This window comes from Bactrocera neohumeralis, chromosome 2 (assembly GCF_024586455.1).
Source record: "Bactrocera neohumeralis isolate Rockhampton chromosome 2, APGP_CSIRO_Bneo_wtdbg2-racon-allhic-juicebox.fasta_v2, whole genome shotgun sequence".
NCBI lineage: Eukaryota > Metazoa > Arthropoda > Insecta > Diptera > Tephritidae > Bactrocera > Bactrocera neohumeralis.
Genome location: NC_065919.1, coordinates 46,464,157 through 46,482,331, shown reverse-complemented (window position 1 = coordinate 46,482,331; position 18,175 = coordinate 46,464,157). Strand labels below are relative to the sequence as shown.

The 18,175-nt window shown below is 34.6% G+C and overlaps 1 protein-coding gene across 1 annotated transcript in view; it reads left to right on the top strand.

Annotated features, from left to right (window-relative positions):
* The window catches only part of LOC126751319 (protein kibra), a 68,973-nt gene extending 59,814 nt beyond the window's left edge, over window positions 1-9,159 (top strand). Inside the window, exons 3-10 of the mRNA XM_050461494.1 lie at window positions 3,254-3,555; window positions 3,632-5,348; window positions 5,412-5,592; window positions 5,662-6,100; window positions 6,168-6,500; window positions 6,580-6,700; window positions 6,771-6,980; window positions 7,082-9,159. Coding sequence (XP_050317451.1) covers window positions 3,254-3,555; window positions 3,632-5,348; window positions 5,412-5,592; window positions 5,662-6,100; window positions 6,168-6,500; window positions 6,580-6,700; window positions 6,771-6,980; window positions 7,082-7,532 — 3,754 coding nt within the window. The 3' untranslated portion in view covers window positions 7,533-9,159. The remainder of the gene's footprint in view (window positions 1-3,253; window positions 3,556-3,631; window positions 5,349-5,411; window positions 5,593-5,661; window positions 6,101-6,167; window positions 6,501-6,579; window positions 6,701-6,770; window positions 6,981-7,081) is intronic.
* Window positions 9,160-18,175: the final 9,016 nt, after the last annotated feature.

Sequence of the window (18,175 nt, the reverse complement as noted above, 5' to 3'; positions counted from 1 at the left end):
ATTAAGTAATGGTACTTATGATTTATAAATAATACAAAGGCAAACTGAACAGTAGTAACTGAGCATAACTTCTTTAAACAGCAAACTAGAATAAAAGAGAAAAAGAGAAATAATAGGAGAACATTAAGTTCGAGATAATTGTGGTGAGTTGAGGAAAGAGCGGGGGAAAATATTACAAAATAATGAATTTGCAATATGAAATTTCGAATACATTCCTGGAAAAGTTAATAATTTTATTTAAAATAAAAATTATAAAATATAAAAAATAAAAAAAAATAAATAATAAAATAAATTAGTAAAAACAAAATGACAAAAAAAAATAATAAGTATAAGTTTAAAGGCATTTCTAGCAAAGTATAAAATTTTTTATAAAATAAAAATTATAAAGTATAAAAGATAAAAATAATAAAAAAATTAATTAATTGGAAAAGAAAATAATTAAAATGTTAAAACATTATAAAAAAATATAAGTAAACAATTAAGCAAAACCAAATTTAAACAAAAAAACTAAATATAATTTTGAAGGCATTTCTAGCAAACTTTACTTTTGTTACTTATTATCAATACAAATTATGATAAAAAAATAATATTGTAAGATTAAGAATTATTTTTTTTTCTAATTTATATTTTTGTCTTATTACATTTTTAATATGTTTTTATACTCTCGCAACAAGTTGCTAAGGAGAGTATTATAGTTTTGTTCACATAACGGTTGTTTGTAAGTCCTAAAACTAAAAGAGTCAGATATGGGGTTATATATACCAAAGTGAAGGGTGACGAGTAGAGTTGAAATCCGGATTCTGTCTGTCCGTCCGTCTGTTCCGTTGCAAGCTGTAACTTTAAAAATTGAATATCGTGATGAAACTTGGTACACGTATTCCTTGGCTCCATAAAGGTTAAGTTCGAAGAAAAAAAGCCATAAATAAAGATATTAAAGTGAAATTTGGCACAAAATATTTGGAAGTAATTTTTTTTAAGTTTTTTTGCAATCTCGGAAACTATTTCTAGCAAACTTTACTTTTCTTACTTATTATCAATACAAATTATGATAAAAAAAATAATACTGTAAGATTAAAGAAAACGAAAGTAAAATAAAAAAAAATATTAATAATTATAAACAACTTTAAAAATGTAATAAGACAAAAAAAATAAATTAGTAAAAAAAAATAATTCTTAAGACAAAAAAAGTTTAATTAAAAAAATACTACCACCTGCTGGAAAATTAAATCATTAAATATAATTTTGAAGGCATTAACTTACGTTAATTATTCTTCTTAAAAGTTATTATTATAAAAAGTAAAAATTACAAAACACATATACATACCTAATTACATAAAAAAATTAAGTTAAGAAAATTTGACAAATGAGTTTACAAAAAAATCTAAACTAAAAAATAAATAATAATATATGTATATACATTTATATATACAATTATATAAACAAAACTAAACTTTCTCAATAAAGGTTAATGTAAAAAGAAATATATTAAATAATGAAATATAAAAAACCCAAATTATAAAATTCAAAAAAATTAGAAAATTAGAAAAAAACTAAAAATATTCAAATATAATACATTATAAATATTATTTATTTAAATATTTCTGTTTTTAGTCTTTAATTTTTTCTAATTTATTTTTCTAATATTCTCAGTTTATTTAGTTTTATAATTTTTGTGTTTTTCTTAATTTATATAACTTATATAATTTTGTATGTTTTATTATATTATTTTTTATTGTTATTTTTATGTTATTATATTATTTTTTTTTATTTAATCTTTTTATATTAATCTTTATTTTGAATAAAATTTTATATATATTTAAAATTTATCAAAACTAAATTTTAATAAAAATAAAGTGCAAAATAAAACAAATAACATAAGAAGGAACAAATAAAATTGTTGAAATTAAAAAAAAAATAATAATAAATGTCAATAAACATTCTTTCATACATCGAAGTGATATTTCCAAATTTTCATTCAATCTCATGATCATCCACCACAACTTGAACTGTAAATCGCAAATTTCAATTTGTCATATAAAGAACAAAATTGTTATATCTAGTTCTAAATATAGTATGTCGCAGCTTGATTCTTCTACCAAAATTTGACTCTAATACTACACAATAAATTATTTAAATTTGTTATGAGAACTTTTAAAATTAATTTATGGAGGCAATAGTAATATAATATTACGTATATCAGCGTTGACTTCAACTCTGTTCTAATATCTCGTACAATACTTGTGCTTATTATATTGATAAGCTAAAATATTAATTGGTTCTGTCATTCATACACTACTAAGAGGTCATACCACAACCCCGAATTTTTACCTACTGCGCGACCTGTACACTTTTTAAGTTACTCCCGTCGACAGTTTTCACACTTAGCTGAACTTTGATGGATTTGGATGACCTGAGTAAGCATTTAGTGCTGATCTAATTTAACTATGAATATATGCCATTTTGTTAAAAAAGCTTCAGTTTTTACTGCAGTAAGTGAAGATTTGAATTATTGTGACCAATTTCTGACTAAAAATTTATCACAACCGAAACATTTTTGATTTATTCTTAGGCGGATATGACTTCATAGGTATAAGCAGATAGCTCACAAGGTATTTGAGAAAAGTATTTATTTATTCTACTCATTATCAAATAAATATTTGTTTGAATTAAAAATGCAAAATGAAGAGCCAAAGGTGTTGCCATACTTTACTTACAAATATACATATATATGTATACTATATAGAAATACTAAATATGTACATATATGCACTTGTTAGTCCAGTGGCTCGCATTGATTTGCATGATTAAACAGTTTCCAGCAAACATTAAAGACCGCCTAGCTATTAACAGACACACATACGCTTTGATATGTAAAACTGTGTGTACTTGAAATAGCGTGGGAAATGGGTGATTATGAGTCAAGCATTTAATGGAAACTTGTTTCCCCACGCGCAACTACAACGCGCTAACGCCGCCTCCTAATAGCTAATCAAGTATGCTGGCGCACAAGTAGCGAGCCACTTAGCGGTTTGATTACTGGTATCGTCGAGATTGTCACAGCGCCAAAGTATTTCCGAAGACCAACAAAGCACACTCATCACTGTGGCGCGCTTTGAACAGGAAGTCGGTGATTATTATAGATACTAGGTCATAGATTAGAAACGCAGGCAAATATTTACATATTCACACAGCAAAACAACTCACCTTTTATTTTTTGTATTTACGTGGTATTTCCGTTTTCCGCTACTTGCAGTTATACCAAACCACAGTCGTTCGAAGATTGTGTCGGCGATGAGCTGCCGCATGGCTGGGAGGAAGCCTACGATCCACATATAGGACGCTACTATATCAATCACATAGAGCAGTCGACACAGTTAGAGGATCCCCGCCAGGAATGGAAGAGCGTGCAAGAGCAAATGCTAAGCGATTACCTGTCGGCCGCACAAGATCAATTGGAGAACAAGCGTGAACTGTATGATATTAAGAAGCAGCGTTTGCAGATAGCGCAGGAAGAGTATAATCAGCTGAATAAATTGGCGACCAGCAGAAGCAGTTGTAAGTGTCTTTAGTGTAGTACAAGTGTAATCCAATTTACTAATTCTTTTGCTAACAACCGCTTTTTTTATTGCAGTGTGTTCCTCTTCGAGCTCAATGAGTCGACACGATCCCGATTTATTGCGCGCCGAAGTCGCCTCATCGTGGGAGCGTGTACGTCTGCTGCGGCAGGAACTGAAGCACATCACACACGATATTACGCACACGCAACGCGGCATGAATACGCTGTACTCGGTGGGCGAGAAGATCAATGCACGACAGAATGGTTGCTATGACATCGCTGAAGTGCAGGCCATACGCGAGGAGATGCTTAAGGTGCACAAATCGCTGGTGTCCGGTGAGAAGGTGCGCGAAGAGCTGATGCGCAGTTTGGTGGAGATTAAGAATGAGCTGAGCCGCCAACAGATCAACGATGAGAATGCTGAGCTGATGAATGCCGCCTCACCGTTTGATCGCGTATGCGTCGCCTCACAGACAGATCTGTGTGGCGCGGGCGACATGAATAGTGGCGCACGATTTGCCGAGATGGCCAAGACGAAATTGCAGTACTCCGAATGGCGTAAGCATATTAAAAAATTGCAACAGCAGTTGGTGGATCATGTGGAACGTATCGATCCCGGCCAGTTGGAGTCTGACAAGGATCGCATTTTGCTGATACAAGAAAAGGAGAAACTACTGACCGATTTGAATAGCATTTCGATGGAGTCGCGTCCACATGAAGAAGTGCACGTTATACAGCAAACACGCCGCAAACTTGAGGAAGATCTGAAAGAGGCGTACGAGGCTACAAATCAATGCATAGCGAAACGTTTGCGTTTCCATGAAGAAAAGCAGTTGCTGGTTGGAGAGCTGCAGGAAGCGCTCAAATCTACAAAGAAACTAGAGGAACGTCTCAAGTCATTCTCATCAGAGAGCACATTCTCCATTAGCAGTGGTTCTAGTCTGGGTTCATTGTCGACGGCGAGCAGCAAGAGCGCGCTCAGCTTCACCGACATCTACATCGATCCATTCGCTGTCGATTCACAAATCGATGTGATCGATTTGCAGCGTCGCTCACAGCGTTTCTACCAACAGCAACAACTGCAAGCCGCACAGGCGCAGCTACAGCTACAACAACAGCATCAGCAACAACAGCACCAGTCACAAATGCATACGGTTACGCATGCGCATCCACAGCTACAACAGCAACCCTCATCGGAATTGTCGCTATCGCCGCGTAGCAGCCTGTCTATGGAAACACCACCCGCCTCGCCTATGAAATACAATGCCAATGCCGATCAAGTAGCGATCAGCAGCCAGCGGCTCAAGGAGGAGCCAACCTATGCCAACACACCTACAGGTGCTGCTTTGCCACCACTCTATCAGCCAAATCCAGCATTGGCTGCTGCAATGGCACGTACGCATGCACAGGACTTGGACTCAACACTGCTGGATTGTATGGTGTTGGAGGCCAAACTGCAGAAACTTAACTTATCCGCACCACTTAACCTGCCCGCTGCGCCGTTGTCGCCAATTTCCGAAAAACCATCATTGCTGGATCTGCCGCAAGAGATGCTCAGCCGTTCGTCATCGTCCTCGAATACACGTTCCGTATCTGCGGCGGTAAGCAATGAATCAGTCGCCGGCGACTCTGGCGTTTTTGAAGCTTCGCGCGCGCATTTCCCGCGTAAGGAGCTGGCGCAAGTGCAGATCGGGCTAAAATATCTGAAGGATAAGGGACTACTAGTCGTTTCGCTGGAACGTGCGAACAATCTCTCAGCGCTGTGGACTGCGACCGCGGACAATTCACAAGTGTAAGTTAACTTTACAAATATTATGACAATCATTATTTTACAGACATTCTTCCACAATAACAGTTATTTACGCGCCGCTTTGTTGCCCAATTCGCTTACTTCGATTCGCACAAAACCCATGTCAGACTTCCAGAAACCTGTCTTCAGCGACACCTTTGCCGTGCCCATAACGCTCAGCAAACTGCAGACGAAGAGTTTACAGGTCACTGTGGTCAGCATGACTGGCCAGAAAGAGGAGATTATCGTAAGTTATCAAGCTGGTCACATAAATATCTGGTCTTCAATAACTATTTACAATTTTTGCTACACACAGGGCACCGTACAGATCAGCATGGCCGAATTCAATGCCGACGATTCCACACTCAAGTGGTACAATGTGCTCAGCTCTAAATTTATGCCAACATTTGAACCATTAGATATGCCCTCAACGAGTGCGGCCGCCGCTGCAGCAGCCGCTGCTGGCGTTACTGCCGCAGTCACTGCTTCTACGGCTGCAGCGCCACTTGCGTCCGCAGCCAATGCTGCCGGCGCAAATGTACCAAATGTCGCCAAGGAAGAGTCGTCCGATGAATCGACAATTACCTCGTCACAAACCTCAACGCTGACGCGCAACCAAGTGCCGCCCTTCGAGATGCAGGCACAAATCACTGAGGAAATAGAACAACTGAGTGTAAACGATGAGGATGATGAAGATGAGGAGGATGATGATGAAGACGACGATGACGACAATGAGTTGGAGGAACTGACAGCTGGTAAGTTCGCAAGAAAGTAGGATAAAAGGACTTGTGCTTACATACTTATTTTCTCGCACTTTGGCAGACTTCACAAAGAAAATGCTGGAGGCCTATAATTGCATCGATCTGATTAAACAAGAATATGCGGACAAGGAAACAAACACCGAGTGCGCGTTTGCACCCGAAAAATTGCGAGCTTCACAACAGCAACAGCAAATGGCCGACGATAGGCCGGTAAAGCGTTCGCAGACATTCACGCCCTCAGCGGCAGTCAATAAGAACCGTTACATTTGTCGACTTAATCGCTCCGACTCGGATTCGGCAATGCATTTCGGCGTGACGCCGCATCCCTTCCATCGCGGTGCTGTCGAGCGACGTTCGCTACGCTTTCACACCAAAGCGCCAAAGCAAATGACGAGTAAGTGGAATAACGAAAGCTCTTAAAATTACAGTTTAGTATATTTAATAATATTTTTAATTGTATATTTCTATTACAGAACTTCGTCATACACATATACCGAGAACCAGCTTGGACTTGGAGCTGGATCTGCAAGCGCAGCATAGCAAGTTAGATTTCCTAAATGATCAAATTGCCAAATTACAGAACTTGAAACAAGTGTAAGTTAACGTCAGTTGAGAGCAAGACAGTGTACTAAACGTGATTATTTTCTCTCTTTCACCACTTTAGTCTGGAGAAGGGTCGTGATAATCGCGATCCCTTAATTGCCGCCTGGGCTATTGAGAACGAGGAGTTCCAACGCTTGGTCGAGCGTGCTGACCCAGCCAAATGCCCTGAGGAGAAGCAATTGCATAAGCTTTTGATGAAAACTGCCAAAGAAATTCATAAGCTGCGCAAAACCAAGGTGCCGAAGGGATCACCCGATTTGTTGTCGTTCAAGTGAGTGAAAATTTTGTCCTATCACTTTAAAAATATTTTTTAAATTAACAGCTCGTTTGAAAAAAAATACTAAATTGCAATTCATATGCTCCTTTTCGCAGAGAGAAAATGACCTTCTTCACACGCAAGGGCCTACCAGTGCCCGACTTACCAGATCGCGCCGACTACGTTTTGCCCGATGCCGATCTGATCGAAGAGGAAGACGAAGAGGAGGACGACGAGGAGGACAAGGCACGCGAAACAGCAATCGCTATCAATACAGCGCTCGTGGCCAGCAATAATCGAAATAAGAATCTCAGTGAGAATCATTTGGGCATCGCAGTCAGTCGTCGAGAATTGAACGCGGCCAAGAGCACAGCAGCTGCGGCCGCAGCAGCAGCAGCGGAAGCGGCAAAATTGAACGTCACCAATGCGGACATGTCATTGCCGAGCACAAGTGCGGCGGCTGCAAAGGCGCACGTAAACAGCAACAACAGCAATGGCGCCAATGGCGAGCAGAAAGACGACCGCTACGACTACGTGGTCGATCGCAATTACGGTGTGGAAGTTTGAAGCCACACCGCGTTGCTTAACTGTATATTTTATAGTTGTATATATTATTTTCGTTTTTTACTTTAGATCGTCGTTTATATATATTTATGCATTGTACATTGAATATCCGCTACAGGATAACACATAACCAAGAGAAACAAAAATTGTGCCTTACTCGTAGTTTTATCAAGGCTTAGAAGGTATCACGAAGTGGTTAAGATATCTTTTAGCTTTTTTTATTTTAGTTGTTAAATTAATATGCTGTACAAACTTGAGTATTTGCATAATTGCAAAGGAAAGTAGATATTATATTATGAATATAGTTTTAAGTCGCCGAAAAAGCGCATGCTGGCGTTTATGCTAAAATCGTATACAATTTTTTTGTAGAAATTGAATTTGGACCTGAAAGGGTTTTCACACACCCAAGACTTTACCGATTGCATTGTAACCAAGCTATAATAGTTTTTTCGACACACCAGCGAAAATAGCAAAAACAAACAAAAATACCCAAATTAGACGCTAGATGTCGTAGCGATCTTAGTTGTAATTAAATTTCTTTTTATTTTTGTTAAAAACATAACTAAATGTAAAGTAGTTAAGCAGCTGCTCTTGTATATGCTACAAGCGAAAAATTTATCGCATGCGATTAATTTTGCTAAAACATTTACATTATTTCTTATTTATTTAATTTTTTTATACATTATTATTATATTTTAATATATTGGAAGGCTTGCGTTTTTGTTGAGCTCGATTTTATAATGTTTTGTTGTAATTTATATTGAATGATGGCAATCCACATAAATATTATTAGTAGTTACTATAAAAATATTGCATATTGAAATATGATTTACATACATATAAATATTTATACACAACTTCGCTACTTATTTATGAACGATATACATATATTTATATATACTATACATAAATTGTGCGAAACTAATTTCACTTGAAAACTGCAAAACAGTTAGAATCTGTATAAAAGGAAGAGGGAAACATATTATTTTTGTTAAGTCTGCCTGAATTAGCTACAATTTGAGTTTGCAAGCAAACAAGCAAAGGAGCAAATATTTTGTTGTTTTAGTTATAGATAATATTAAAAAAAGCAGAAGTGTGCATAAATAATAACTGTAAATATAAGTGTAAAAAATGCAAGTGAAATGCGTATGAAATGAGCTGCAACGCATACCAACAAATACATATATATATATATGTATGTGTGCGTGCGGCTGTTATAAATTTTTGAAAACTTTCAACTTACTGTTAGTGAAAAATGAAATTATTTCCAAATCGTGTTTTATTGCTGCGCCGAGCTGCTGTGTTTGGTTTGCTCTTTGCTTGATTTGAGTTTGCGATTTTTTTTTTTTTGAATATTTTGTGAAATTGTCAAACTAGTTTAAGTGTAATGTATGTATAAAAGTTGCATTGTAATTTATTTTTTAATTTTTGGTGGACCTTATGCTTGTGTTTGCGTGTTGAATCGTTTCGACATGCAGAATATTTACCAATGTATGTATATTGTTTGATTCATATGCTATTTTATCTATAGTGGGTTAATATTGTAAGTGAAAATGTATGTATGTTTGTAATTAGCGAATGAAAAAAAAATAAAAAAAGTAATATTAACAATTAAAAAATGAAAAAAATATGTGACTAATATATATACAGTACATATAATGGAAGTGCTTTGTAAAGTGTTAAGTGCTAACGGCACTTTATGTTCATAACTAAATTTAGTTTAATCGTAAACTGTAATTCTAACTAATTCTATTAAATTCTCTCATTTATTAGATTAACTACCCACAAATTACTACTCAAATAATTAAACAACAAAAATAAACAAATTTAGTAATGTACATTGTACGAGTATTTGTGCAATAAACCAAAATGAAATTGAAAAAATCTAAATAAAAAACCAATTCGTTTTATTTTTTGCCGTCAAAATGCTCAAGGGCTTACATGGGCAAACGGTTTCAAAAATCCATTTTTTTTTACAAAACATTCTCTTAAATTTTTAAGTTGATGCGAGTAATAGTTTCGGGCATACGACCTTGAGAACTTGAGCGCTCGAGGCTAGCTATGCTAAGTGCGCCTCTTAAAAAGCGTTTTTCTCGAAACTGTGTTTCTGTAGTCGGTTGCTAATATCGATATACAATTCCTAAGGACTTGGACGAAGGATTTCTTTTTCGATTGCTGCTATTTGAAAAAAAAAAATGTCGTGCAATTTTCACTTAAATTTTAAGTGTTTTTGAAAAAAAGTCTGCTAAAAATCCATTTTTTAGTTTTTTTTACCTTTGTCCAAATTATAACTTAAGGTTTTAATTAAAACACGTATTCTTTCACTTTAGATGATCCTGTAAGAAGTTATCCTGCCAACGCGGGCGCATCTTTTTTCCGAGTGGTCACCGGAAATGGCGTCGAATTGGCCAAGTTTAAAATATAATAAAATTTTAAACAAATTTTTCATACTTTATATGAGAAAAAATTTATGAAAATAAGGTTTTTCTTACCCGAAGAAACCCATGTAATATTGGAAAGTTTGACACCTTTGACGTTAAACATGCTTAGATCATTTTGACAAAGGGCCGCTCGATGAAGCTCTTTAAAGGACCAGCGTTTTTGATGGCATTTTGATTTCAATCGAGGTTGTGGATACCCCAATATTGTTGTTTCAAAAGAAGGCTCGGGTCAATTGGTCGAGGGAAGTGTTAAAAAATACGATAACGGTGCTGCGAAACACTTTTATGAAATCGTGACAGATGGTGAAAAGTGGATTGATGGGTATTCGCTCGAAAGTGAACAGCAGTCGACTGTATACTTGTAGATGTTTCAAACTGAGCGGAATCCAACAAAAGTTGCTCGCGCACGAAGTACTTTCAAGAAAATTATTGCTTGTCTTTGTTTTAAGGAAACTGAATATGTCGCAATCATACTACTAGAACAAGTCAGAACAGTAAATTCTGAGTGATACACAATCATTCTTTTACCAGTTGTCTTTCAAGAAATTAAGAAAACCAACCGAAAAAACAATTGCATTTTTGAGTATTGAGAACATCAATTTGATTAATTATCCACCGTATAGTCCTAACATGGGACTGAATGTTCGTTTCATTCCCGTTCGTAAAAAATACGCTCCTCATAGCTTGGACAAGGTTTTTTGACACCTGATGAAGCGGTTAATAGGATCAGAATGCATGTTTTGGATATACTTCGATCAAATTGGCCAAAGTGATTCGAAAATTATTTAAAATGCTTGCAAAAGTGTATAGACCTTAATGAAGAATATTTTGAAAAACGATAAAGCGAATTTCGATGATTCAAAAATGGTTTAAGTTCTCTAATCCCGAAATAAAAAAGTTATCCTACGTATAGCAATTGGTTTCAAATCGGACACGGACTCACTCACGAGTGTTGGTGTTCGGAGTTTTGGGCTTCAATATAATATTTTGAATTTACTTGTGTTAACGAAATATTCCTATTCGATATTTATAAATGTTCTTGTGGACAATCGGTTTTTGAGTTATAACATCTTGAGTGACACATCTATTTATGTTTTTCTGATCATAGAAAAAATGGGTATTGTCAAATTTCATCCGAACTGTGTGTCAGGTATAGCAAAAGTAAATTGAGTCAGCTACCCTCAAAAGATGCCGTAAATGAATATATGGATAGTCAAAATCTCACTAACCAATGGAACCAAAGCCGAAATTTCACGAATTTACTACCAATTTATTTCAAATCAACCGTATTCCTCGATGGCTGGCCTCCGGTTCTTATAACTCAAGGTATGGTCTGTGAAAATAAATCGCAATTTAATCAGGCTAAAAGTTCTGAAATGTTGATTTTTATAACCGGTATACAGCTCTCGATTTTATCTAAGTTGAATAATAAATTTGAATTTTCCAAAATATAGTTTTTTCTTTAAATTTTTGTTTTTCCAATATTTGAATTAAAATCGTGTGGATAACCTGTAAAAATGAAGTGTAAAATCTCACATTGTGCATGAAGCTAAGAACATACAGAGAATTCGGTTTAATGTGTGGCACTGTTAGTAAATCGCGTTCTGATAAATAAGCGAAATGGCAAAGTAATCACGAATTGCAAATCGTGATCCCATCTTAATTCTTCTTAATCATATTCAAAATAAAAGCCATGGTCTCGCAAGATATAAGTTTTAGATGTTCTTCGAGCCGTTAATTTTTTTGTATTTATTATAAAACGACAGAAGTTGGTGACCGCACTACTTATACAGCGTATCGTCACCTAAAATGCAAAATAACGTATCATCAAATAATTCGTAGTTGAGTATCTTATTGATTACGATTCACTACTTCAAATTGCATACATAATATTACATATGTCTAACATTTTCAGGTTCTGCGCTCAGATATAAACCAGTTTTAACTAATATAAATTTTTTTCACTCTTCTTCCATTTTATTTCGTGTTTCATTCACGCCACTGTAAATTTTCGAAAATGTTGTTACGTTATTTTGCAATTAAGGAAATGTTTGTTGTCACGACTGAAAGTATGATTGAATTTCGATGTGATCCTGTTTAAGAAAGCATAAATTATCGGCCTGAAGGATGAGTAACGGTGTTTGAAGTATGCGCAAAATAAGTGTGATTGCTGAGATTTGAACAAAAAAGAAGTGTAATAGTTCATATTTAAAGTATTTGGAAAGTATTTCAAACCCCTTCTCACTAACCCAATAAAATTCTCTAATTTAAGTCCTAAACATACTTTATAGGCAGATAAAACAAGAATGCCTTTGGTTACTGAAATCAAGTTTCAAGGGAATTCAAATTGTATGTTATTTTTTGTTTCTTGCACGAACTTTTGTTTACTTGGCTTTCTATCAAAGCCGTGGTCATACTTGTAGACGTCTTGCTTAAAAGTAAATTTCTTTCTGTGATGAAGTTTTATCCTTCTATGAACATTCTTCAAGTTCAAAATCAAAATATTGGTTGCTTGTTTTTCAGTAACAGTTTTTGTAAGACTTTTATAGTTATATACCATAGTTACAACATATATATATATGTGTCAAAGAGAAACCAATATAGCGATTAATTCGGACACAAATTCCACAAATCGAAGTCGGTAAATAAAGAAAAGCAGTATAGCATATTTTAACGTTCCACTTCTTTCAAATATGAAGCTATACAGATGTACATATATGTCAATACTAGACATAATAGTACTACATAAATTACCGTATTTAGAATAATGATTAACCTCAAGCTACTGTTGTGACGCCGTTAAATCAAAACTTCTTCAAAAAATAAGCCTTTTTCGTGCCTGAATTGGAGAATGTTGATTTTGACAACCTTTGTTTCCAACACAGCAATCAACTTATTGAAGGAAATTTTTGGTGAGCGCATTCTCGTAGCCTGTGGCGTGGCCATCAAGATAGTGGATTATGTTAAATCGGTTGTCTACGCGGTTATGCTCGAGAGGATTGACGACTGTAAATAGAAAATTCGGCAAGCGATTGCTGACATGCGGCTCTCATTGCTTCAAAAAGTGATCGAATATTTAGTCTCCTGGTGAGAATTTATTCGAAACAGCCGCAGCGGTCACTTGCTCAAAAACATTTTATGTAAACATAAAAGTAAGTTCTTCTCTCTTAGTTCCTCTTGAAAACGACATGTCTAAAAAACACCCTTTATGAAGAACAGGAAAGAACATCATTGGCTGCACCAAATCTGTAATATCCTTGACAGTTAATAAAGTTTCCATACAAAAACTTGATCTTGATCGTTGATAATATGTTAGCTATGTGCTAGAGTGGTTCGACAAAATCATGCTAATAAATTCTATGGAAAAAGCACATCGTTTTACATTTTTGAAGATTCAATGGCATATCATTTCTAACACACCAAAAAACTAAAATGTTTAAGTCTGTTTGTAACTAACATCTTTCACTATTTAAAGTTTATGATTTAAAAAGGTTTATATCGTCGTTATATGTCGACTCTTGAATACATAACAACAGGTGATATACATATCATTAATAAATAATAAAATAAAAGCAGAATTGGACTAAGATGTTTGCTTTAAAGAACTCCTGAAGGGACATTAATTAAATCAGAACCAGTTAAATATAACTTGTTGAGTTCTATTACTAAGCATCCTATTTTAGAAATTTTGGTTGAAAACCAAGAAGATCAAGTTTATTCAAAAGAATTGAATGGTTTACTTTATCAAAAGCTTTACTAAAATCTGTGTATATAATTTCAGTATGCTTATTCTGTCTAAAGCCCGTTGATACATGTGTTACAATTTCCTGCAAATTAGTTACTGTAGATTTCCCTTTGCGAAAACCGTGCTGTGAACAAGAAAGGAGTGGAGAAATCCGTCGTCGTTATAGTAGCTTCAAAAAGTTTAGATATTGTTGACAACTTTGCTATTCCTCTATAGTTATCAATGGATGACCTAAATCGACTGTTATGTAAAGAATTATAAATGACTTTTTCCATATTGATGGAAACAAGCCTTGTTTAAGAAATACATCAAATAGTTTTGTTAAGGGTTGGTATATATATTTGGCACATTTTTTAAGGAAGCATGAGGGAATCATGTCTGGACCATAATTACATGATTGTTTCAACAAATTTCACTGATCTAGTCTAGTTCGGAAATGGTAGGTGCATTAATTACGGGAATCGGGCATAATTTGTGCTGATACGGAGAATTTTTAGGAGGGTTTGATGAGTAATTGGGCCTAAAGAATTATTATAAGATATTTTGCTAAGTTCAGCAAATTGTCGACGAAATTTTTAATATTTTGAATAGTCAGCAAAAAAAAAACGTTTTTTTTTTTTTAAGTTTAAAGCACGAGATTTTTTATTTTTTAATTTACATAACCCTCTCGAAATCCATAATATTTTAAATAAAGTGCAGATCAAACATAAAAATGTTTTAATAGTTCATGATTAAAGTATATTGGCATAGACTTTAAAAAATCGACACGGAAATGAAAGATAATCCTCCAATTTTAGCCTTAAATACATATTTTTTTCGGATGAATCAAGCATGTGTTTGGTCAAAAGAGTTCATGCGTGAAAATAATTTTAATATTTTTTATTTAACAAATTTTAATAAGAGCCAATTTTTGAGTTAAAAGGAATTAATTTTAAAAGGTGTGAATGAGTATTTAAGGAGATTATTTTCTAAGGTAATAATATAATATACGAAGAAATGGTTGAGATCGGATTACTATAGCATATAGCTTCCATACAAACTGAAGACATAGTTACTAAAATAAATGCACCTGTGAAGGGTATATTAGCTTCAGTGCAGCCGAAGTTAACGTTTTTTCTTGTTTTATTCTGCCTTTTATATTCAGGCTGGCGCACAAATCGTGGTACAAAACAAACCTAATAACTTTTTTTCTGTGTGAGTAATCGATTTACTTCTTTTTGGTAGGTTATTATTTAAGTTTCTGTTAAATGAATGCTTGGGATACCAATTTGGACAGTACCGGTAGGATGCTTAGCAGTTCGTCATTTCCGTCCAAAGGTAATTCAAACGGGATCTTGGCGGCACTCCTCAGAGTAGATGGTCCATTTTGAGGTTGGTAAAAATGTTTGCCGAAGGTGGAAGTATTGCAAGAAGGTCGTACCATCGAGATCCGTATGTTGCATCGTCAATTCAGTAAAATCCCAGAGTTTCGACTAGTAATTTATCGGCGCAACGGATAACTCATTATGAGTTAAAACTGTTTCCGTACAAAGTTCAAAAGACAAGCCGGTTTAATCGTCTATATTTGCATATTCACATGAAATTTTGCCAAAATATGATCGAATAACTTTATAAATTGCCTGTTAATATCTGATGGGCGTCATGAGCGTTTGATCTAAACGGAGATGTAAACAAGCAAAATTGCCATATATGGAGAGGATCAAATCCAAAACTAATCCACTAGACGCAGCTTTACCCAGAACGAGTTACTGGGTTGCGCGCAGTTTCATCAAGATGTATTGACAAATTTCCGCCGGCCCGCAAGATCATCTGACCTGACTGCACCAAAAACTTTTATGGCGTTATGCCGAGCAAGATGTGTACAAAACAAAACCCAGAAATCTGACTGAATTGAAGCAGACCATTAAATCGATAATTACTTCAATTTCCACTTCAACTCTTAAGGCCGCAATGAATGATTTTCTGATTACGTGTCGCTTATGCGTGGATGAGCATTTAAGGTCAATATATTTGAAAATAATTATTTATATAAAATAAAATTTGTTTTACAATAAAATCAAAATAAATGAAGTGTAATCGCTTAAAAAAGTTACGGTGTGTTTTTGTAGCACGTTTCGTGCGCCACTCTGTACTAGCTATTCTTTGTTTCCATTTATCATTTGGAGTCGAGGTGGACAAGTTGCAAACAATCACTCACTTAAAAGTTGTAAGATTTCTGATTATTTTTCTCCCAAAAATATTTAATAATACATTTTTAACTTATTTTAATATTAAAACATTTTCAAACCGAAAATCTGTAGTCGCAAGTATTTAACGCCTAAAAGTGTGCTACATTTGAGACATGAGGTATGCTTATAATATTGTACAATATTATTGAAATACCACAACCATTTGGTACTGGAGATGTACCCAATCAGCCATTTTGTTTTAACTGAGACATCAAATCTTAAGTATTGCATGTTCATAATTATGATATATAATATTTTGGAGAATATATGTACTAGCCTAAACTAATAAAATAATAAGAAATCGAAATGGAAATGGAAACAAGTAAAGAAGTTATATTCAGCTGTACCGAATTTTGTATGTAACTAAATCTAAAAGTGTACCCGGCCAACGGTTTGTCTCCAACAGACAATTTGTACTTGTAATTTATAGCGACTTTGTTTGTTATAAACAACTTTCAAGCCGAATTAAAGTTATTTAATAAGGAAAAAATATATGTGTATCATAAAAATTTATGTTATATTGTATAACGTTGATCGGTAAGTAAGAATGGCAGCTTTAGGTGACCGACTTCGGCGGTTACGCCAGTTCAGCAGCGTCTTAGGATGAAAAGAACGTCTTCACATTTTAGATCGATATCTAACTAACATTTATATAGACGGGCAGACGGAAAGAAGGACGTGGGTAAATTGATTCGATCGTCTATGCTAATATATATATATATATATATATTTATATATTATAGGGTCCCCCAAGTCCCAGGAAAACAATGTCAGCGCTTTGATGATTTACGGAACAAACTATAACTATATATTGTAATTTTATTCTAAGCTTTTTTTTTTTTTAATCTGTCATATAACATTCTTCTTTGCGTTTGCTTTGACGGTAATCGAGATTGTTCAACCCTATGTGTGATAACCGACTAATTTCCACTTCCACTAGAACAAGATCAACTGTATATAGTGAGAGCACTATTCACAACACCATCACCCATTTGGAGATCGACTATTCATTAGTGCACAAAAATCGACCTAATAGATCACGCCCTGAACACAGTGAAGAAGTTTAGCCGAGAGAGTCGAAGGCTATGGAGAGTCGATTCGGTGCCGTTCGCAGCAACGTGGACTGACGTATGGAATGACTTGGCGCACTTTCGTCAAGATCTGTATTTAAAAGCGTACATTGTGCAAAAACTAAAGCAACTCGACCTTCCCGAACGACCTCGCTCCGCTATTGGGGTTCTTAAAAAGTTTCAAAAGATCCGCAGTTTTTGAGCCAAATTTTGTTTAGCGATGCGTAAACAAGCAAATTTGCTGCTTTTGAGACGATCTTGGCATTTGGTTTCAACATCGCATCAATCAATAGATTTATTGAGGAACACTTCGCTGAACAGATAATTAACGTTTGGGGTCGTTCTATTGGCCAGCTCGTGTGATATCACACCGTTTCCTGTGGGAATATGTAAAGTCCAAAGTCTATGCGGACAAACCCGCTTCGATTCGAAATGTTCGAACGAGTTTACGAAAATTGAACTCAACGGTTGGACCATCTGAGGAGTAGCCTTGGTCAACATAGAAAAGAGATAATCTTCAAAAATAAAAGCCGAAGAATGTTCTTTCAAATGATAACAAATATTGTTTTTTTTTTTAATTTTTTGTACTCACTTTTTCTTTTTAATAATTCAGCAATGAAGAATATAAAATGTTTCTTTATTATCTAATGATTTATTTATAAAAAATAAATACATATCGCTTTTAAATTTATGTGATGCTTATTACCATATCAGATAGAACGCATTGCTTTGACCTTAAAAATTTTGGAACTATGTTGATTAAAGTCATTCAACTCGGAACTTCTGACGCTTGTGCATTAGCTTATTGCTGGCCCATTTTGCTTTCATTTATATACCTTAAACAATTTGTGTCATTCCAATTGCTTGAAATGTTTTTGCTTTTTGCCGATGTTAATTAAGCAAAAGTTAATATTTGTCAAAGCCAATCATTTATTGGTAAGCTTGGCCTGCGCTCATTGTATCGCAGTTCTTCAGTATTACACGCGGAAAGTGAAATGTCGCGCAAAGTCAAAGTGTTCTATCTAATGTAGTCATTAATTAACAAAACAAAAACAAATGTATATGCAATTTTTAATTCCATTGTTTTAGTCATAATTGTACAATGTTTGTTGATTACTTATAAAGTAGAAATATATTTTACAAACAAAACTTAAAACTAAAT